The 22,146-nt window shown below is 41.8% G+C and overlaps 1 protein-coding gene across 10 annotated transcripts in view; it reads right to left on the bottom strand.

Annotated features, from left to right (window-relative positions):
• NEB (nebulin) overlaps positions 1-22,146 on the bottom strand; it is a 234,760-nt gene that overhangs the window by 52,153 nt on the left and 160,461 nt on the right. For all 10 annotated transcript variants that reach the window (XM_057744557.1, XM_057744559.1, XM_057744556.1 and 7 more), the window contains exons 114-140: positions 21,810-22,121; positions 21,001-21,105; positions 20,257-20,355; positions 19,962-20,063; positions 19,727-19,834; positions 18,672-18,983; positions 17,244-17,348; positions 17,024-17,128; positions 16,544-16,651; positions 15,666-15,773; positions 15,452-15,565; positions 14,798-14,995; positions 14,303-14,407; positions 13,501-13,605; positions 13,299-13,403; positions 10,348-10,455; positions 8,316-8,429; positions 7,803-8,000; positions 7,374-7,478; positions 6,618-6,722; positions 5,669-5,776; positions 4,507-4,614; positions 3,255-3,362; positions 2,606-2,710; positions 2,399-2,503; positions 1,663-1,761; positions 1,222-1,332 (exon numbers count right to left, since the gene is read on the bottom strand). In XM_057744557.1, coding sequence (XP_057600540.1) covers positions 1,222-1,332; positions 1,663-1,761; positions 2,399-2,503; positions 2,606-2,710; positions 3,255-3,362; positions 4,507-4,614; positions 5,669-5,776; positions 6,618-6,722; positions 7,374-7,478; positions 7,803-8,000; positions 8,316-8,429; positions 10,348-10,455; positions 13,299-13,403; positions 13,501-13,605; positions 14,303-14,407; positions 14,798-14,995; positions 15,452-15,565; positions 15,666-15,773; positions 16,544-16,651; positions 17,024-17,128; positions 17,244-17,348; positions 18,672-18,983; positions 19,727-19,834; positions 19,962-20,063; positions 20,257-20,355; positions 21,001-21,105; positions 21,810-22,121 — 3,465 coding nt within the window. The remainder of the gene's footprint in view (positions 1-1,221; positions 1,333-1,662; positions 1,762-2,398; positions 2,504-2,605; positions 2,711-3,254; positions 3,363-4,506; positions 4,615-5,668; positions 5,777-6,617; positions 6,723-7,373; positions 7,479-7,802; positions 8,001-8,315; positions 8,430-10,347; positions 10,456-13,298; positions 13,404-13,500; positions 13,606-14,302; positions 14,408-14,797; positions 14,996-15,451; positions 15,566-15,665; positions 15,774-16,543; positions 16,652-17,023; positions 17,129-17,243; positions 17,349-18,671; positions 18,984-19,726; positions 19,835-19,961; positions 20,064-20,256; positions 20,356-21,000; positions 21,106-21,809; positions 22,122-22,146) is intronic.

The raw sequence follows: 22,146 nt of genomic DNA on the forward strand, positions 1-22,146 counted from the left end.
CACTTTAAGTTACCAAACAATTTTTAATTATTTGGTGGCTGGAGGAGAGATGTGATACTTGAAAGCAGTGGTTTCCAACACTGGCTAAGCTACAAGTATGCAAATGTCCAGACACAGATAATCAGAGTCTAGTGTGGGGCTTGAGGTTGGATCCCAATCAAGGGTAGTTTAAAAATATTTCAGAGATGATTCTGATACTTGGCCAGAGTGGAGAGGCACCTTTACTGAGAGAAAAACAAACAAAACCCATACGCTTTCCTATCTGAGTGCTAGCACTGTTGAAATAACAGAGGAAGTGCTCAGGAAAGCAAATGTGCTCAACATAGCGTTTATAAGAGCTGAAGAATGAATCATCCTCTGCCCTGGCTCACTCAGAGTGCAGGAGGCTGCACATCCCCTCCGCGGAGGACAACGCTTGATCTGCCAGGGCGTCTCTAAGTCTAAGAACGTGAGTGATTCCTAACCAGCAGCCAATAGAGTTATGGAGAATGTGGAGTCAATGAAGTGGCCTGACAGCTTGATGGAATCTGATGAATGTGGCCACAGGACAGACTGAGCTGAATGAGAACAGCCCGCTGACCTATAATAAGAGCAACCATTTACATTTGTGGGATGCCCTTACCTTTAGAAAGCACATCTAGTCCTCAGCAAACACGGGCACCTGTTACGGCCGAAGTACTATAGGATACACATCGAAATAAGATAGGGGGACCAACCCTCAAGGGGCCAACATAGGTGAGAGGATCACATCTATGCACAACTAATTATGACAAATCAGGAGCCTGGGTGCCAGGTGGGAGAGATGAAAATAAAACTAAGTCGTTTGGAATTTCCTGAGTGGGCAGCAGAGCAGAGAGCCATTGAAGACTTTTCAAATAGCACTGCCATGATTAGGGTTCCTGACAGCAGGAATTAATGAGAAAGTTTTGAAATAAATTCAGTTTGGAGACCACAACAATAGTGCAAGACAGAAGGACTCTCTAATCTATACAATCATGTATACTCTCAGCTGTCCTAGTCATAGGTAGGGCAAGAATCAATAGCCTCATCTTATTAAAAAGGGACAAAATAAGTAAACTGAGGCAAAGTGAGGCCAACTGACTTGTTTAGGCAGGGTGGCCTCTCTGTAATTAAAGGCAGAAGGGAGATTTGGGCCCAATATAATTACCTGAAAAAAGGTTGCTAGAGGAACAAGGCCCTTGTGGTGACAGGTTTACTTACCTCACTCAGATGTGTCTTCAGTTCCTGCACTTTTCTGTATTCTGGAGTGTCAAGCACCACTCTGTATTTGTCTCGCATCTTCCTTGCATTATCGGTGTATAGATAATTAGACTTAAAAAAACAGTGGAAATACAGGTTGATTAATAACTTCAGGAATTGCATGCTGTGGTTGCACATTGTCTTTCAAATGGCTGGCACATGCAAGCCACGCTGACCCTCCCTGTGTACTGGAGGTCTTCCTAGGCAGCACCAAAAACAACTGTCATTTAACTAAGCTCATTACCTTTTACAGGAGGCACAGATCATCTTAAGTGGGTTATGACTTGCTCAGTGGGTTAATGACAAATGTCCCCTTAACAGAAGCTGCAGGCAAAGATTCTTCCTGTCCAGCTCCGTGAAGCTGTGCAGGAGGAGCTGCGTGTTGGGAAGATGTGCACTCACCCAGAGCTTCCGCAGGTGCCGGGAGCGGACCATGTCGGGAGTGTCATACAGGAAGCAACCCAGTCCCCTCAGGATCTGCAAGTCCTCTTTATATTTAATCTGTGTCACAAACATAGAAATATAGCTGGTCAGGAGCAAATGTAAATCAAGAACAAATAAAACATAGTAGTGATACTTTTTTAGTGATAGATCTTTCATTTTGGTTCAGTACACCACCCTGTAGTCTGAGTTTGCCTGGACTCAAATAAGTCATAGGTTTTTACAATTTAAATTGCTAACCCTGAACTGAGAAGAGGACATGGCTATTATTTTATTATTATATTGATGAAAATTACCACAGATTAAATGAAGTGGTCTTTTATGAGAAGGAAACAATCAAAGAGAAAAAAAAATTCAGCAGGAAGTAGCTAAAGGGGGTGGGAGTAGGGGTGAGCAGGAGAAAGATCCTAAACATGACCCGGACAGAGGCCACTTGGAGTGAGGAGTTGGTAATGATTCGGGGTTGAATGTACAATGGTGGTCAGCCATTCTTGTACCTCCCAAGTGGTCCTCTTACTACTATTTCCATAGCTGGAGAAATGTGGGGTCCTGCTTCCACACTACTCTACCTCCAAGTTGTACACTCAGTTTGGAAGTACTCAATGCAAAAGGCTGCTCAAAGGCTGGTTGCCTTACATGCTGACAGCAAACCTGCCTCTTGGTAAGTCTTCCAGAAAGACCTGTATGAAATGCTTACATCACTGGTGATGTCTCCCACGTAGCGGCAATGGAGCACTTGGGGTGTATAGGGCAGCGAGATCATGTGGCCTTGCATCTTGAAGAAGTCTGATTTGTAAATCAACTACAGGAAAAAAAAGCCCATAAACACATAAATTAGAGACCAAATGGTTGACATTCATCCCTGGGTTCCATGGCCTCCCCCCTCTCCTAAGAAAGTACCTACCTCACTGACAGCCTCTTGTGTCTTCTTGACTTGGCGGATTTCAGGCGTGTCGGGAGTTGTGTGGATCTTGTCTTTCAGTTTGTGGTACAACTGTCGATACAGTCTCTACATTGGAGGGAAAACCATTCCAGATGTTTAGTGTAGGATGATGAGGACATCTATACACTAATCAACAATCGAATATTGTACGTATTTAAAGAGCCATGAGAGGCAAGATTAAGGATACAGAAAATGATTGAAATCAGAAAAAATAGAAGATGATATTTATTTTATTTGGGTGAAGAATTTTGAGCACAGTCTTCCACTTTCTATCAGATGGTTAGATAGTAGGGATATATATTCAAACTTATGGTTTATGTAGAAAACCAGGTTCATGAGTCAGACTAACATGCAAGCTTACTAAAGATTTTTGAGCACAAATGTCAAAAGAAGGAATTAATTTGCATTATAATCTATGGATCAGGGTCTCTACAATAGCATTACCAAATACAAAAAAGTGTTGCCAAGGGATACCAGTATCGCGACAAAAAGGATCCCCTTACTTCTTGCAGATGTGTAAGTTTGTAGCTGAAATACAATTAGCTCTTCATGCATTTCAAACAAAGCCACAGTCTTTGAAACTCCTCCAGAGAATTAACATTCACAGTACCTCGCTGGTAACGTTGTTGACCCTCCGGACATGGACAAATGGGACGTCCTTGGGTCCAAGTGTATACCCATAAGCCTTCATGTGTTCGTAAACTTCTTTGTACTTAAACTGCAAAAGCACAGTAAGAATAAGATGGGTGAACAAAGAGTAAGCATCACACTTCTCACACAGAAAAGGGGTGTCGCTTTCATTTGAAAATTACTCTTTAAGTGTTAAGTATGAAGAAAAGTCATTGACAAAATTTCTATAATAATCTGAGTCTTGAAAATTATTTTGTGGCTAATAAAGCCAGGTCCAGAAAAGAATACAACTCAGAGTTGCCTAGATTAAATCTGTTTGTAAGTAGGTATGCAAAATATAAGAAAAACATGTATTTTTAGTCCCAATATGGCTAGGAAATTAATACATGCAAAGCAGAAGACTAATGGATGAACGGCTTTATAAACTATCTTAAAATGGTGTTAGATGATTAAATCTGTGATTTTGCTTTGGAAACCATATTATTGGCCCACTGGCTGTGGGACTTTGCTGGTCAGCAGATTTGATTCCCAGGGCTCTGGAAGGCAATGGGGAATGAAGAGCTTGTTCTTCAGCGGATGGCTGTTTTGTGGGTATGGCCTGAAGGCCAGAGTCACTGGGGTAGCCTACACTTCTCCAGGCCTTGTTCATCAAGTCCCAATCTGACACTAGCAGGAAAGGTTGGTATCAGAGCTAATGCCTGGGCAATGCTCTCAGGAAGTGAGAACCTAACTACCCCTCTGAGCTTTCTATGAAATGGGCACAGAGGGTAAGTAGTGAGGCAAGCATCAGAGCCTTTCTTTTCAAAGGAACACACGGTGATGCTGTATCTTCTGCAATGAAATACTGCAGAAGGGAGACCATACCATCATCACATGGCAGTAGTGCGTGTATGAAGTTGCATTTCCGGTAGATGGCTTGGGATGGTTCAGGATGCTTCCTGTGCTAAGGCCAGAAGTAGAGGCATCATGGCAGCCATGATCCCTGAGCCAAAGCAACGGAGTGATGCAGGTACAGCCCCATGAAAATCCTATGCTAACCCACTGGGCTGCCCAGGCACTGCCGAATGGCAGGAGCAGCATTCCTAGAAAACTCTCTCCCCTTCCCTGCTCCCATCATTGTATCATGTTGAAACTACAGGACATGATTAGGGGGATGAGAATAGGCTATTAACAAATATTAATGTCCCCCTTCCCACTTTAAGCCCCATCTTAACGAGGAGGAGGCCACTCACATAGCTGCTCATGTATCGGGTGTCCTTGGTGTGTTTGAAGTGGGGGGTGTCGACTGGAAGCCTATAACCAGTGGGCAGGGATTGCAGGCCAACTCTTCGATACAGATTCTGCAGGGATGAAGAGCAGGTTAAATGACAGCTACAGCAAATGACTGATCTAAGTTAAACAAGTCAGATCCGGCTTGTGTTAGGTTTTCAATTTAATACTTACCGTACTTACGCTCACTGAATTGATTTCAAGAAGAAATTAACTAAATTCTGAGCCAAGCAATGAATCAAATTACACTTAACATAGTGTTTTCAAGAGAAGAGCAAGGAGTGAAGAAGCTTATAGAAAATAATTCTTCTATGTTTCTAAACATCTGCCTGGTTGACTGCATGGCATCCAGAAAGAATTTGGGAAAAGTAAACAGGCAGCTAGTGCCACCTCTGTGGTTAACCCTACACTTAGCTGACATTCAAGTCATCACCAATCCCTGCGATAGTCGTTAATTATAAGATACATCTTTGGAAGCCCCCAGGGCTCCATAAACACAGTGTCTTGATGTTAGGCTGTCAGGTCAGGAGGCTCATCTTCCTGGCAGAAGGAGGAAAGGAGTTTCTAACTGTGATTTGAAATAGTCTGTCTCTCAGGGGAGCTACAAGAGTAAAAACAGTATTTAAAATATTAAAAACCAAATTACTTTTAACATTCAATATCGGAGAGTAGCATTAAAGGTGAGACCAAAGTAAGCACCACCAGATAACAAAGAACAGGGATATTAAATATGTGAGTGGAATCTAGTTTCTTTCTCTTCTGAATTCCAACAGCAATTTCTAGCTTTATCTCTTATTGTAAATAGTCTTTTATGATTATATGACTTATCTTTGTCATCTTGTCTTGGATTTTAAGCTTTTTGACAGCAGAGAAAGTAGACTAACCCTCTCCGATGTAACTCCTATGTAAGCATTGCTCCAAAAATGTCCCATCGCTTGCTCTCTGCCAAGAGGGAAGACAGGCGATGCACTGTTTTTCCTTTGGTTTGTTCAGCTCATGTGAATGGAACAGCCTTTGTAATTTACAAGGTCAGGCTGAGGATGCTCAAGCCAAGGCCACTTCTACAGAGGCCTGGCCCTCATCCTGGATTTCTGCCGGGCACTCTGTCCAGGTCTCACTGCTCACCTCACTCTGGAGCTTGTATGCATGAAGGGCCCGGTCCAGATCCACAGTTTTTGTGGTTGGAGCCACTTTGCCTCTGACGCTGTGCACGTAGTCATGGTGGTAGACGGCCTGGATGCAGAGAGAAGCAGAGTGAGCTGACTGCACTGCAGCAGCATCAGGGTTAGAAAGAAGCAAAGTAAATGCAAACCAAAGTCTCTTATTATAAAAAAAGGTAGCCTGTTCCCCTTTGCCTTGGGAACTCTACCTTATACACTGTGCCTTCTCCAATAGGACCAGGGCCAGGGTGTGGACCCCAACACTGAGAAATCAGTGGAAGAGTCAGCTCAGGCATAAGAAGAGGTAGAGTGGGCATTTTACTACTACAAGTTCCAAAATAATAGGTTTTCACGTTCTGACGCACTGGTGGGAATTAATATTTGCTTATTAACCCGTGGGGTTAATAAAAAAGGGGGGGGCAGCTTTGTGCCTGCTCTGTATCACTGTGCTATTATTACAAGGGATGCTTTCCATCCACTTTCCCATCATCCACACAAGGATGCTGAGGCTCAGGGAATTAGGTGCTTTTCTCAAGCCTCACCGATTACGTGTGGTAGAGGCCACATCTGTAACTGAAGAGACCTCCCCCTCCTCACCTTACCATAGTGAGTACTAACACGTTAGAAGGCTGATCCTACGAGGCATAAACTGTTGCTCACACAACGATACAAAAAGCAACCTGGGAAACTCTAAAACACCGAGGATTTCACAGACTTGGATCACTTACAAGGTCACCCCAGGAACCTAATGGAGCATATCAGGTTTTAGGAAATAGAGCAGAATCTCAAGTACTTTCTAAGGCACCAACTCTGGTTTCCCATTGAGAAAAGCCCTACTTTGGCTTTCCCACTTCTGCTAGAGTAGCGGCCCTGTCTTTACTCTGCCCGAAGCAACTTCCCCAGTGGGTGCTTACGTCACTTAGTTGTTTCCCACTTTTGACAGCCTGAACATAGACGGGGGTGTCAGTGACCAACTTGTAGTTATTCCTTGTTTTCTGCACGTGAGCTTTGTACTTGATCTGCCAAGATGAAGAAAATAAGCCTGTGTCAGACCATTTGTTATATCAGAAATTGCTGGTTTTCACAGAGGGTTTGGTTGGTTGCTTTCAACTCATGGCATGTGCATACATTAGCCCTTATTCAACAAACTAACATGTATTTGAATTTCATAACAATCAGCATAATCAATGCTTATAGTCACGTGGATCTTCCAGAGTCTTCTAGGAGGCTTGACAACTACCTTCCTAGGAATGTTTAAGCTTTCTTCCTGAAATCTTAATTATATTGTTATTTTGCAAATCCTCTCTACAAATAGATCCTGACTATAGCATCACAGGCTCCCAACAAATGAGATTTTTCTAATCGTGAGGATTCCATGCTTATTAATATATCCAAAACAGTTCAGAAGGTGGTGAGAAGGGAGCCAGGCATCCCTTCTCCACCAGAGGACGATGGGACCGCTCGCCTGCATTGTCTGCACTTCTGAGAAATGGCCACTTTGCTCCCCAGCATCTTCTTCCAGCTCAGCCATCCTCGACTTAAGATGCCACTTAAGACACAGCTGGGTGTGACAATGTCTATACTCTACATACTCTCCCCTTGACTCTAGACTATATAGAGAAGGAAACATACTTTAAAAAGCCAAAAACTATAAAACAAGGCAAACTCACATCGTTGCGTAGATCATAAGCATGCTTGGCATGCAGAATCTCAGGAGTGTCCCAGATGTAGCAACCAATGCCTTTCAGCCAGTTGAGGTCATCCTTGTACACAATCTAGGAGATTGCAATAGATGGAGGGGCTCAGAAAAAGAAAATTTGACAGTAACTTTAACACCAAAGACATGGACACCCTCTGGGCCCAGGATGACTTTGTGGAATAAAAAGCAAGACATTATGCCCTGAGGTCACGGGTGCTCTGGAGACATCGGCATGCAGAGCCCTGCTTCTAGGGACAGCTCTGAATTCCCGACAGACCCATGGATGTATCGGGAAGTGATACTGGAAAAGGGCTGAGCTGAAGAACCAGGTGAGTCAATCTCTCTTCAGGGTGGGTGTGTGGGGCTGGGGAGGGGGGACCTTCATAAGCAATGGGCTTACATCACTGATCTGGTCTGTGACCTTCCTGACGTGACTGTTGACTTGCAAGTCGGGGTGGCAAATCCACTCGTGGAGGTGAAGGCGGTAATCAATCTCACTGACTTTCTTCTGAGAATCCTTAGCGGTAACCATCTCTACCATGTCAGGCACCGTGTGGATTTTCATCTTGTTCTTCTCATAAACGGATCTGTATAGGCGCTGTGAAGATAACATAACATGCCAGTTACACAGGGAACTGTGTAAGAATCGTGGTGGTATGTGTCTTTCTTAGACTCTAGAGAGGTCAGTGGAACCAGCTTACAGCAATCGGTTGGGGACAGGGTGGGGACTGGAAGTTTCTGACACGTTCTACAGATTCACAGGGGTGAGGGACACAGTATGGGCTGAAAGAACACTTCTTCACACGTGCACGGTCAGTGCCACATGCATTGTGGGACAGAACACGTTCTGATTTATAATATGTGGCTCTGTTAACTTGGCTTCAATTTGAAGTCAGCCTTTGGGATCACTTACATCGATGTTAAACTTGCCAACTCGGAGGCACCGCGCTGTGTTCGGATCATCTTCCACACTTTTGGGTAACGTATAAAGAGCTTTGAACTTTTCATATTCCTCCCGATACTTGATCTACAGAGAGAAAATACAAAGGAAGAAACACAGTTTTGAAGAGTAATAGATCTGTATAGTTAAAAGAGCACGAGACTTAATAAAAGGACCTGACTCTGAGATGGGCCACCTTGGGGTCAGCACTTCTCTGAGCTTGTTTCCTTGTCTGTGCCCAGAGGTAGAGGTGGCACAGTACCGTCATAGGATTAACTGAGGATTAGATCAGACTACGTGTAAATGTCCTTTAGGTACTGTTTTTATTTTTATTTTTTAATAAATTTATTTATTTATTTATTTATTTATTGGTTGAGCTGGGTCTTTATTGCTGCGCATGGGCTTTTTCTAGTTGTGGAGAGCAGGGGCTACTCTTCATTGTGGTGCCTAGGCTTCTCACCGCGGTGGCTTCTCTTGTTGCAGAGCACAGGCTCTAGGCATGCGGGCTTCAGTAGTTGTGGCATGTGGGCTCAGTAGTTGTGGCTCACGGGCTCTAGAGAGTAGGCTCATTAGTTGTGGCACCTGGGCTTAGTTGCTTCATGGCATGTGGGATCTTCTGGGACCAGGGATCGAACCCATGTCCACTACATTGGCAGGCGGATTCTTAACCACCAGGGAAGTCCCCTAGGTACCGTTTTTAAAACCCCCATACCAATACTGGTTCAGTTGTGTGTGTGTGTGTGTGTGTGTGTGTGTGTGTGTGTGTGTGTGTGTGTGTTGACCTGCAGTACAAAATACATTTCTCAGTGTGTGGGCTGTGGTCAAAGAAAAGATTTGAGAAATACTGGCCTAAAGTGTTACTTAACATATTCATAATTAAGAGGTTATAGTCTCCAATAGAGGTAAAGTTACTGAAAGAGAACCAGGCTTATTAGAACAGCAGTGAAGGTTGTAGGGAATTTTACAATAAAGTTTTACTTAAGAACATATTAGGGGGACTTCCCAGGTGGTGCAGTGGTTAAGAAGCTGCCTGGCAATGCAGGGGACATGGGTTCAATCCCTGGTCCGGGAAGATCTCACATGCCGTGGAGCAATTAAACCCATGCACCACAACTACAGAGCCTTCGTGCTGCAACTACTGAAGCCTGCACACCTAGAGCCCATGCTCTGCAACAAGAGAAGCCACTGCACTGAGAAGCCCATGCACTGCAACAAAGAGTAGCCTCCGCCTGCCACAGCTAGAAAAAGCCCATGTGCAGCAACGAAGACCTAATGCAGCCAAGAAAAAAAAAAAAATTAGCCATAATGCGCTAAAAGTGCTAAGACTTTATACTATATTTAAACCGCTCATGTGACTTAGGATTTTTAAAAAAAATTATGTCTATACCTAACAAAAGTTCTATTTAAAAAAACAGAATTTAAAAAGAATGAAAAATTTTTACACTCCATAGTTAAAAAGGTAATGATTTACTTATGTATTTGGGGCTGGTGCAATAACTATCACATTCACTGTTCTTTTTTTAAGGGCACAATTTGTTTATTTTTCATTTTTTTAATTAATTTTTATTAAAGTATAGTTGATTTACAATGTTGTGTTAGTTTCTGCTGTACATCACTGGTTTATTTTTGTAGCAAAGGCCACATAATTCTATTGAAAAAGAGTGTATTTTGTATGGGGTATTATGTCCTCTATCTATTCCCATTTTTGGCTAAAATAGAGTGCACCCATCCATGTCATTTGTAGGCAGGCAGCCTAAAAGGTCACATCGGTATCCTTCATGCAAGTGTTTGTGACTCTCTCTCTGGACTTCAGGGCCTTTGAGAGGAAAATAAATGCACAGGCTTTGTGATGACTGAGCGTCTGGAATTATTTGCTGGTGTTTCCCTTTGGAAGTGCTGGGGGTCCTTCTGGGCACCACAGGAATTGGCCAGAAACATTCTGGGAGTGGAGAGCAGGGAAGGACAAAGGGTAGTGGGAAGCTTATCACATTTGTACTTGACTTACATGGCTGGCCAGATGCTTCTGGTTCTTGGCATGTGTCAGGGACATGGTGTTGGAAGGCAGGATGTAGCTGGTGGCTTTCAGTTTATCCCAGGCCTCCTTGTACAGGTTCTGTAGGGGTTAAAAATCTTCTTGTGAACACATAAAAATGCAATCTGGCTAGCTTCCAGAGGCAGACTTTTCCTCTGTTTCTGTCCTCCTCAGACATTCCCTTGCAACCCCCTGATCTTCTCACTCTGCAGGAGCCAAGTACTCCTAAGTGAATAACTGGTTTAATGCTATGCACATAATTTCAGAGTCCACTATTTGGTCCTCTACCATAGCACTTATCACAGTTTGACAGTTATCAGAGGTTCTGATGCCGTGTTCATTCCCCCGTAGGTGTAGGATTCCTGGAGGTTGAAAATCACCATTAAATATATATATTTTAAAAAAAGATTTAAAAAATGTTTGTCTCCACTTCTAGATACTTATTTACCCAGGAGAAATAAAACACTGTGAACACACAAAACCTATATGTAAATGCATAGGGCAGTTTCACTCATAATTGTCAAAAACTGGAAAAAACTCAGATGCCCTTTAGCTGTGAATGGAAAATCAAACTGTGGTTTGGAATATTGTTTTTTCTATAAAAAGGATAAACTGCTGATTTAGGCAGCAACGTACATAAAACATAAATGCATTTTGCTAAGAGAAAGAAGCCAGACCTAATGGCTACATACCATATATATCCCATTTATGTGACTCTCTGGAAAAGGTAAAAATTATAGGGCCAGAAAACAGCTCTGTAGATGAGGGAGAGGAGAGGGGCAGCAAAGGGACAATTTGGAGGTGATACAGAATTTCTGTATGTCTTGACTATAATGGTGAATACATGACTCTATGCATTTGTCAAAAGCCATAGTACTACGTACCACAAAGAGTGACACTCACTGTATGCAAATGAAAACAACGGACCAAAGACTCAACCAGAATGGGGGAGGGGACTAAAAATGGAACACAGGCTGTAGCAGGTAAATCTAATTGTATTACAAATGCATAACAAGGCTACAGTGAAGGAAGTGGTGAAGAAAGCAACTGACTTAATTTGAAAAATGGTATCTTGACTGGATACTCTAAGGCTATAGGCAAAAATAACTGTATACAAAATTCCCTAATCTCGCCAGTAAATTTGTTTCTCACAGGGGTGTATGTTAGAATTCTGAAAATACTTTATGTGGATACAAGGGTTGCACAAATAAGTAGGTATATCATAGGTAATGAGAGGCCGGCTTTCCACTGGGAAGGAAATACAAAGTCACAAGTTGGAACAATAAGTTACACATAAGGAAAGGGTGAAGGACAGAATGAACCCTGTGGTGTTGAACTGCACTGAAGGTATCGGTATGAACTCATGGTTCTAAAACACAGATACAGTTAGGTAAGTAAAGAGATATATATATAGATATGTATGCATACGTGGGTTAGCATATGTACATATATTTCTAAGTTCAGTGTACTTAGAGGGCTTAGTAACAATGACAACTGAGGAGTAGTGAGCATGCTTAGCACTTAGATCTTGGTTCAAAAATACCATTCTCCAATAAAATAAACCAGGACTCCTTGGAGAGGTGGTTGATTTCAGGTCTGGAACAGGGAAAATACAAGATGAGCTTGGAGCATCTTGTGTTGCCAAGAAGTAAGGAAGTGCTCAAAAAACAAAATGATGGGGTATATCAAGGGGACACAGGAGTCACCCTGAAAGAGCTCCCAATAGCAAAGCTCATTTGAGCAACGAAATACGTAACAATACTATTAGACTCTATCCATAGAATAAAACAAATACCCATGAGCCAATAATGATGTAAATAATAAGCAGATAAGCCAACAGCTGTTCCTGACAGAAGAATTCCAATTAATAAATGTAGAAGAAAAGAAAAGAGAAAAATCACTAGTAGGCATATTGCACAGCAACAATTCTTGCAGGCAAGACCCGTCAATGGATGCTAAAATATATGAGAGAAAGTGTGAGGAGAAACAGGATATTTGCATAGTCCCAAAGGATCTCCTCCAAGATATTTATTAATAACAAAGGTAAAAATAATAACTTTACAGTGGAGAACCTTGGCAGAAAGCAACTTAAGTGATCAAGGTCATCACCAGTTACTGACATCATGTACCATCTGCTATGATATGCTGAGAAGGGCACATCACTTTCATGTTATTCTTGCCAAAAAAGGGGGCATATGTTTAACCTAATCATGAGGAAACATCAAATAAACCCAAGCTGAAGAACATTCTACAAAATAACTGGCCAGTATTCTTCAAAAGAGTCAAGATCAAAAAAAGAGAAGGAGATTGAGAAATTATCAGATTGGAAGAGACTAAGGGGTCATGACAACCAAATGCAGTGTGGGATCCTGGACTGGTATCTGGAACAGAAAAGCAGGTTAGTAGAAAAACTGGTGAATTCTGGATAAAGTCTATAACATCGTAATAATGTTAATTTCTTAGTAATATGGAAAAAAGTATGAGTGAATTCTCTGTACTATTTTTGCAATGCTTCTGTAAATCTAAATTTATTTCAAAATGAAGCTTAAAAATGTTTGTTGAATTAACCAATTCAGAGGAGGAAAAAGAGAGTGCCTCTGTTGTTCTGTAAGTCACTGGCCAAGGGAGAATCCAGGGAAAAACAAGTTCAGGGTCTACAAAGAATAGCTTCAACAGTACCTGTTTGCAATAAGCAAGAGTTGGTGAATTTGTATCAACTGCATGACACAGAACAATATTCAGATTGGGGCTTATTTACTTGTAACTATGAGGATTTATAAGATAAAGTAGGAATTTAATTCCTTTGTCCAGGTCTTTGTAAAGACCTTTGGGGGTAAGGATGCCCGTCCCTCTTCATCTCTTATTGTCTCTTAAGACGAAAAAGGTAACTCAAATACAGAGAAAAGAAAAAGAACTCAACTTACACTGCTATACAGATCCTTCAGATTGCTGATTCTGTCATAATCCACCGTTTCTAGAACTGTCGTATATTTGTCTTTAATTTGATGATAATTTTCTTTATATTTCACCTACAAACAAAAAGGATAGGTTATCCTTTTCCATTGTTGGACAATATGTAAAGACAGGAACGGCTTGTCCTGGGAGAGAAGTACAAGGAAGGCTCACCTCACTGGCGTTAATGCCACTTTGAAGAGCAGTCACGTAAAGTGGTGTATCTGTGACCAGGTTATAATTCTTTAGATTTTCTTTACCTGCTGCCGTGTATTGTATCTGTGAAGAAAAGGAAAAGTCATGGAAAATGGTAAAATGCAGGTCTACTATCAGCTTTATCAGTTTGTCCCAACTTAGATGTACCTTTATTTCTGGGTTTCTGCTTTAATAGTCACAAAGAGGCTACATTGTACAGTTCTGAGAATTTGCATGCAAAACTAACAGTTTCTCTTGACCAAGAGTGGAGTCTAGATCTTTGCCAGGCCTCTTCTTCCTTGTGTTGTTTTTCCATGCCTATACGTCATCCCTGACAGCAGCCCCTTAATTTCAACATTCCATTAGTCTGCCCTATCTGAGCTGAATTTCTGCTGGGAAAATTTCCAAATATCTACATTTTACTTCAAGACTTAACTACTTATGGTCAAAGTATGCATCTGCATTCTACTCCCTGCCAGTTAACCTGATCAACTAAGGTGTCGATGCTTGACAGTAGTTCACTATGAAACATCTCCCAGATAACGTTCCGCTATAAACATCTACAGCCTTAAACCACAGGAGAGACTCAAAATCAGGAAGGTCAGCGCCAGAGCAGGCCACCAGAGAGGTTTTATTGGGCAGGGGCCTCCAGTCCCCTTAGATCATGCCCTGTCAAAGCCGCTTTCTCTGGGCACAGGGAGACCCTCACTATCACCCCCCTGAGAGCACCATGGAGTCCATCAATCCACAGTGAGCTAGTCCTTCTAGAAAGATGGCTCACCTGACTCTGGAGGTCATATGCTTTCTTGGCATGGAGGATCTGGGGTGTATCCCAAACGTAGCATCCAATGCCTTTCAGCCAATTCAAGTCATTTTTATACACATTCTGCAAGAAAGAAGGAACTCTGAAAGGTGACAGATACTAACTGAATTTACAACTGAACATTTGATAATTTCCTATCAGTTCTTGGATGTGCTTAGTACTTAGCGGTCATACGGTGGGTTTCTCAAGAGCTGGAAGGTCTTTAATGCCCTGGCCTAAAGAAGTTTAGGAAGAGAGCAATAGCTAAGTTTTAGTCTAGTGTTGAAAGATTAAATATTTAACATAGGTGTCTCATTGTTCCAAGGGGATTCTTACACCAAAAAATGTTACTCATGCCACTTTGTATTGAAAAGCAGCAGGGTTTAGAAATACAGGAGCAATGGAAGCATGGGGGCCCCAGGCAGGGCTGGCTGAAGCCTGTAACTTAGTCAAGCTGCAGAAAGGACATCATACATCACTCAAGATCTCCTGTGCGTTTCGGACTCGAACAACGTTGGGTTCTTCTGGAAGAGACGTCCACTGGTGGAAGTAGTGTCGGTACTCCAGATCGCTAAGGATGTATTGGCACCTTTTAGCCAGCACATGATTCATCATATCATTGGGGATGTGAACATTTGCTTTGGTGTCCTCATAATGTCTTCTGTAGTTCAACTAAAGAATAATATATTTTTAAAGACAAAAATAAGAAAGGAATTAAATGTAAATTATTCTGATCAATCTCTTTCAGTCTTATTTTCAATATAGGTCAATACCTTTAGAATAGATTAAGGTTAAAAAATGATACTTTAATATACCCTTCTTCTTGAAAAATTTCCCATCCTTTTATAACACAGGGTAAAGAGTGACCTTGTTTTCTCCTTTTTCTAAATACCCTCACTGTGTTTGGAGGAGGCAGGAAGTAAAGGGTGAAAACTCACAGCCGTCTAAGGTGCACAGGGCTAACTGGCAGGGGTGGGGGAAATTCTCAAGACTGGGTCACTCCTCACCATCCCAACCACTGCCCCCCGTACCCCCCAGACAATCTTGAAGCAAAGGGCAGATTACAAACAGGCATACTAGCATTACACTTAAGTGTGCATATCCTCTGTTAAAGTGAACTTCGCTTACCACACTCCTCAACTTCTGGAAATCCAGACAGTGGACCACATTGGGGAACTCACTGATTTCTTTTCCAGCCAAGTAGTGACCCTTCAGCTTCTCATACGTCTCTTTGTATTTAAGCTGTGAAGTAGATGCAACATCGAGATTCACTGGGACTTTCTAACCAGCCTTTGTGGCTAGAAAGACTCTCAAACTTATGAAAAGAAAAAGTACTACTGACCTCACTGTTGACAAAGTCGGCATGCTTGGCTCCCACAATGGGAATATAGCGTTCGTCCAAGGTATAGCCATAGGCCTTGGTTCCCTCCCATGCCCCTTTATACAGTATCTAGGATGAAGAGAGGTGTGTCAACAAAAGTTTGCATTCAACTTCTTTCAGATGCTACTCGAAAGAAAATGGTAAAATCAAGGTAAAATAGTTATGTTTAAAGGCAAGGCTTAAATCTTCATTTACAGCCATTAGTGTGCCTACCTAAAAACAGGGCAGAGCCTTTGGGCTTGTTGCAAATTAAGTCTACAGACCCCGAGGCATTTTATAACAGAGTTTGACTGTATTTACAATTCTAATAAAAGTGAAAACAAATTTGCACATGGGAAGAGAATCACCAAAGATTGCTTCCCATTTGGCCATACACACATACACACGAAACATACATCACCCTTTAGATTAGCTGAATTAAAATCTGGAGGGCATGTCCTCCACTTGTTGGCTGGAAATATCTGTACGGGATTGCTAAAGAGGGACCTGCCTTTCCTCTCTTCTCTCTGTTGGTAGTTGCTTGGTCCTACATGCGCCCAGAAGTGATATAGCTCTTGTTACATTATTGTCTATCTCTTTATTTGAACGTCTCCCTCACTGATTGGGGCTCCTGAAGGGTTTGTCTCATTGATCTTTAGCTTCTCAGTGCCTCAAACAACACCAGCTGGATAAATACTATTTGTCCTGAATAGTATGCTACTTCTAATAAACAAGACTAAATACAACAACAAGAGATCTCCTTATTAGTTCAGTTGGTCACAAAATCAGTCAAGAATATGAGTACTGACAAGAGCTTAAAATTTGGAACTGAGCTGTACATGACATAAAATGGAACTCACAGTACTGTAGAGTTTTCCCATGTCTTTGGAGTGGGTGATATATGGTGTATCTGGAGAAAAGATATACTTCCCCTTTACTAATTTATTAAATGTTTCTTTATATTTTACCTGAGGAGAGAAAACAAAACAAAACCTTTGATTATTCTAAATGTATATTTAAAGTTTCACAAGATCTGCCTAGCAAGATAATAATTAGTCCACATTTAGAGATTAACCAACTGGTTAAATTTCATTATATGATATATAATTTATATTGTAACTAATATAATGGAATGTTTTGGATAATAATTTAGATATTATCTAAAAGTGGGTACAGTATACCATGTACTAGTGACTTTTAAGATATTCTCCCCCAAAGATTTTCTTAGAATTTACTCCCCATTTTCTTACAAGCAATTATCTGGAGTTAAGCAAGTCTGTTCAATGACAGACAACTAAGTTCCCAGTTTATGTACCTCGTTATACACAAAGCAAACTTACATCACTTTGATTGACTGAGTTAATCTTGGCCAAAACAATTTCTGGAGGATCCACCACGCTTGTAAAGTTAGGATAGTTGGCAAGAGCATCTTTCTTATATTTTATCTGCAAAGATATAGGGACAATTAAGACAGGTGTCCCCCCACATGGGGATAGGTATCTATCCCACGTGGCAGGTAAGGAGGCCAGGCCTTACATAAAAAGAACAGGCTTTGCTTACCTGATTCACCATTTCCTGGTTCTTGGTAACCCTCACATGGTCTACAGAATCCAGGGGGATCCAACCAATGCCTCGGAGCCACTCCAGGTCAGCTTTGTAAACATTCTGAGAGCAGAAAGGGAGATGTGATGCGGGTATGAATGACTCAGACACAGGATGACAGGCAGCAGGTTAGAAACAGTTTCTTCAGAAGCTTTTTAAGGCTTTCTAGTGGCTGTTGATTCAATCATGATTTCATCTATACACCTGAGCAATATTTCGTGAGTCTGTTACTATAAATGAAGAACCACGGAAGGTTATTTGAGAGATAAGTATAAGGAAGGCCTCTAAGTGTGAAGAGAAGTTATTTATAAGTGCAAACTGGTTGAATGCTGTGAGAGCAGGACCACTCAGATGCTGTGGGATAAGGGGTAAGGAAACACCGTTTTCACCTGTGAGCATAAGAGAAGGTTTTACCAAGGAAGTTATCGTTACAAGAAATATGTGAGGCATTTAGACTAAGCAAAGGAAATCACACAAGTAAATGCTCAGTATTGTAGGGTTGGGGGAGGCATCCCTCCAGCCCATCTCTACCCTTCCCTCCCCACTTCCTAGATTCTCTCAGGCCACCCCACACCAAAGGAAGAGGAGCAGCCAATCTGATTAAAGTTCCACAATGGTCATCCTCCTGCAGCAACCAGTGAGGTGGGATGTTGAAGTTCACCACCGGTGCTGCAGGCAGTCTTTGACGTCCTGTTTCTGTTTTGGTAACAATGAGAAGACCCAGGTAGGGTTAGCTCCTTGGTGCAGCTGAGCATCACATTGCTGCATTGCGTTTCTGTTCCCTACAGACTACTGGTGGCAGGTAGAGATCTTGATTCAGCCTTCAGTGGGAGGTGGCCTGAGGTATATTCTCTATCTCAGCTTTAACAACCTCTGCATAAGGGATTCTGGGCCGTCATGCAGCTCTTCAGTACTTTCTATCCCTTTTGCTTTGATTCCTAGCAAGCAACTCCTTCATAAATGCCTTGAGGAAGGAGATGCTTGGCAAAGCAAGGAGGAATTCCCAGGTCCTTGACTACACTATCATGTAATATTGCCAAAATCCCAACTCCATCTCAACTCCCACCCAAGCCAATTATTATTTTAAATTGGTTGATAATTTTCCATGCAAATGTGAGGAGCTGTTGATGGCAGAGATGGTACAAAAGCAGCAGATTTTTAAAAAATTGGCTTTGAAAGTTATTCAGAAGTGCACAGTCAGTAAGCAGAGCTGTCCATCACTGCTCCCAACCTTTCTCAACTTCACATCCAGCCTCAGTTTCCTTCTGGGAGTAAACTAAATATTTATGGTTCTAAGTTTCAAAGACTGGTGGTTCCAGGATGCTGCTTATGATTCTCAGAGCAGACCATACATTTCTAGATAATTAAGAAACAAAAATCACTTACATCACTCTGTAGGTCATAGGCCTTCCTTGCCTGAATAACATCATTTTGGTCAGGGTGACATATCCACTGGTGCAGGTAATTGCGGTAATCAATATCACTGACAAGGGACTGCCCCTCCTTGGCCGCCAACACGGACACCATATCAGGAGGTATATTGATTTTGGCCTTTGTTTTATGATAGTTCTCTTTGTATAACCTGTCGTTCTGAATCTGGCCTGCATGCTCGAACCAAACCAATTTAGGATCATCTCTCATCGTCGGGACACCAACATAATGACCTTTCTGCTTGACATGGTCAGCTTTGTATTTCAGCTGGTGAGAAGAAGAACAGAGATCTCATCAGCTTTGACAAGCACACAAGGCAAAGGGGGCTTGAAACATCAGCAAGCTCAGTCACCCAGCTTTTTGTGTTATTCCCCCAAGAGTAAATATCAAAAAACATTGAAATAGATATGAAGAAATATCCATTTAAAATAGAGAAACTCTTATTTTCTAATTCTGGCAATATCTTATTTGAAGATTTTAGGGAGGATTTTTTTTAAGCTCTTTATTGGAGTATAATTGCTTTACACTGTTATGCCAGTTTCTGCTGTACAACAAAGTGAATCAGCTGTATTTATACATATATCCCCATATCCCCTCCCTCCCACGACTCCTTCCCACCCTCCTTATCACACCCCCCTAAGTCACCACCCATCATCGAGCTGATCTTCCTGTGTTATGCAGGAGCTTCCCACTAGCTATCTATTTTACATTTCATAGTGTGTATATGTCAATGCTACTCTTCAGGGGGGAGATTTTAGGGAAGTAGGGGGTAGAAGAAAAAATAAAGACCTCAAATAATAGTTTTAAAGATGCCAAAAAAAAAAGATGAAGAATGCCAAAAGTCCATGGAAAAAAGACCAGAAGGGAGCAGGTACTCGGACCATCCCCATGCTTGGCCAGGCCGGCCAGCCAACAAGGAACTCTCCATCGTGCTATACCCTACCATAACTGGGTTCCTGCATGGACAAGGGGCAGCCTTTGCAAAGCACACTCATGTCAGAATCAATTACCTCGCTCTGAACATCACCAGAATGATGGGCATGAACAAACGGCACAGCATCTGGAGGCAAAATGTAACCAGTGGCTTTTTGTTTCTCCCAGCTTTCCTTGTAGAGATACTAAAAGACAGAGAGCCACCACAAAGGGGTAAATCAAGGAGTCAGAATGGAGGGATAAGTCTCTTATTGTTATATTATGGCCCTCTGTCCCCACACAAAGTGACAGGTGCTCGGGTAAAATCCATACCTGGTCCAGTATCCGGGCTGCCTCCTGGGCAGCGTGCAGCTGAGGGGTTTCTGTGAGGGTGTACTTTGATTTGGTGTCATTCCAATCTTTTCGGTATTTAATCTAGAAACGAGAAGCAAGTGGGTAAGTTCCTTGATATTAAGGAAACATAATGTTGTCCAAGAAAATGCATCAGTCATCTCAGTGTTTACAATCTGTATCTCAGACAATGACTGCATGCTGAGTAGAAGTGGAAAAGCTATGGAAATGACATCTTCTCAAATGAGCAATTTTAGAATGATAGTCATGTACTTACGTCATTTAGGATTTCACCACTGTGTTTTGCTGTCACATAATCAACTCTGTCATCCACAGGAGTAAAGTTGAGAGTTTCTATTTTTGTGCGATATTTTTTCTACGAGAAATAAAATATCTTTTTTTTTTGAGGTACACCAAAGTGAATCAGCTGTATTTATACATATATCCCCATATCCCCTCCCTCCCGTGACTCCCTCCCACCCTCCCTGAAAATATCTTTTAGATAGCTGTTGTCTCTGGTCCTATGTGAGCTGATAAAGATATGCTGTATTTAAAGACTCTTATCTACTAGAAGCATAGAATGGCATATTTCAATGGCATCTTCTCGGCAATTTGGCTTTCTTCTTAGCATTTTATTTTTTAACAAATGGGTTGACTTCTTACACCTTCCACAGGTTTTATAGTAGCAGATCTGGTTAGCTCCCAAAGCCATGCAATGTATCATTATATGAACTCAATGCATTTTTTTCAGCTGAACAAACTTCTCTCAAGTGTATTGCTATTGCTGACAAAAGAAGTTTTCCATTTATGTAGTTCTAAGCACTGTTGAGTATAGACGGATGTGATCCCACAATGTGATAGGAACCGTACAGGATTCCTTTGGAAAAATGTCCGTCTGGCTTAAAAGACAGCAATGGAAATTGTTAAAACTGCTGACAGGGAATGACTGCATTTTGGCTCATGTATTTTTGTTCAGTCCTTTAGGAAATGTGCTGAATGGCAGGATAAGAGCTCGGAATACCTCACTGAAGATATCTGCAGCGTGCTTGGCATGATTGACAGAAACGGAATCACTTGGCATCCAGCCGATCCCACGTAACCATTCCAAGTCAGCTTTGTAAATAGCCTGTGAAAATAAGACCAGGAAGAAGTCAGCAACCTTGATCACATTTATTCTATACATTGGTCTGATGGAGAAATGCAATTTAAGAGTGATATATTCAAGCAGTCAGACAAGTAACATAAGTAAATTAACTATGAGGTCAGGTGGTATGACAAACCGGGGGACATATTTGCTATTTAAAGGGGGTTGGCCTCAGTTCATCACCAGGTTATCATTGCCAAGAGTTAATGCATGTCTGGAGCTGCATCCTCGGATTTTTTTTTTTTTCAATAAAAATGGGAAATCCTACATTTGTATACAAAATTCCCTGATTTTGAAATCTTGGCAACTTAATTCAAAATTTTAAGATACTGTGTCAACTAAAACAGCATATCTGTGCCTACATCCTGTCCATGGGTTGCCAATATTTGACTTACAATTTAAACCTCTGTTGCTACTTAAATTCTACAGAACTTGTATTTTCAGAGTAGTTGTCTTTAACCTGATACAATTAAGAACTATATTCACACTACCACTTATTTCTTGATACAAAGGCCAGATCCTTCAGGGCTCTGGTGATTTTAATACCACACAACGAGGTTTAACCAAAACCAAATTCTTGGCTGTATAAAGACATGAAGTGATGATGCAAGGGTTTAATAACATACACTTTCTGGGAGTCATGGGAAAATGATGGAAGAGCTCAGGCTAAAATGCAGCCCACTCACATCGCTTTGCAGATCGTAGGCTTTCCTGGCCTGAATCACGTCGTGCTGGTCAGGCATGCACGTCCACTCATGCAGGTAGTTGCGGTAATCAATGTCGCTGACCAGACCTTGGCAATGTTTAGAGTGCGTGATGGAAAGCATATCCGGTGGGCTCTGGAACTTAGACTTCCATTTAGCCCAGTGCAGCCGGTACTCTCTTTCATTCTGAATCTTGCCAGCTATGAGGGCCCAGCGGATCTTGTTGTCATCCCTGGCTGTGAGGGTACCCACGTAGTGTCCCTTCTGCTTCTCATGGTCAAACTTATATTTATACTGGAGATGGAAAAACAAAGCAGAT

Source organism: Hippopotamus amphibius, chromosome 8, assembly GCF_030028045.1.
Source record: "Hippopotamus amphibius kiboko isolate mHipAmp2 chromosome 8, mHipAmp2.hap2, whole genome shotgun sequence".
NCBI lineage: Eukaryota > Metazoa > Chordata > Mammalia > Artiodactyla > Hippopotamidae > Hippopotamus > Hippopotamus amphibius.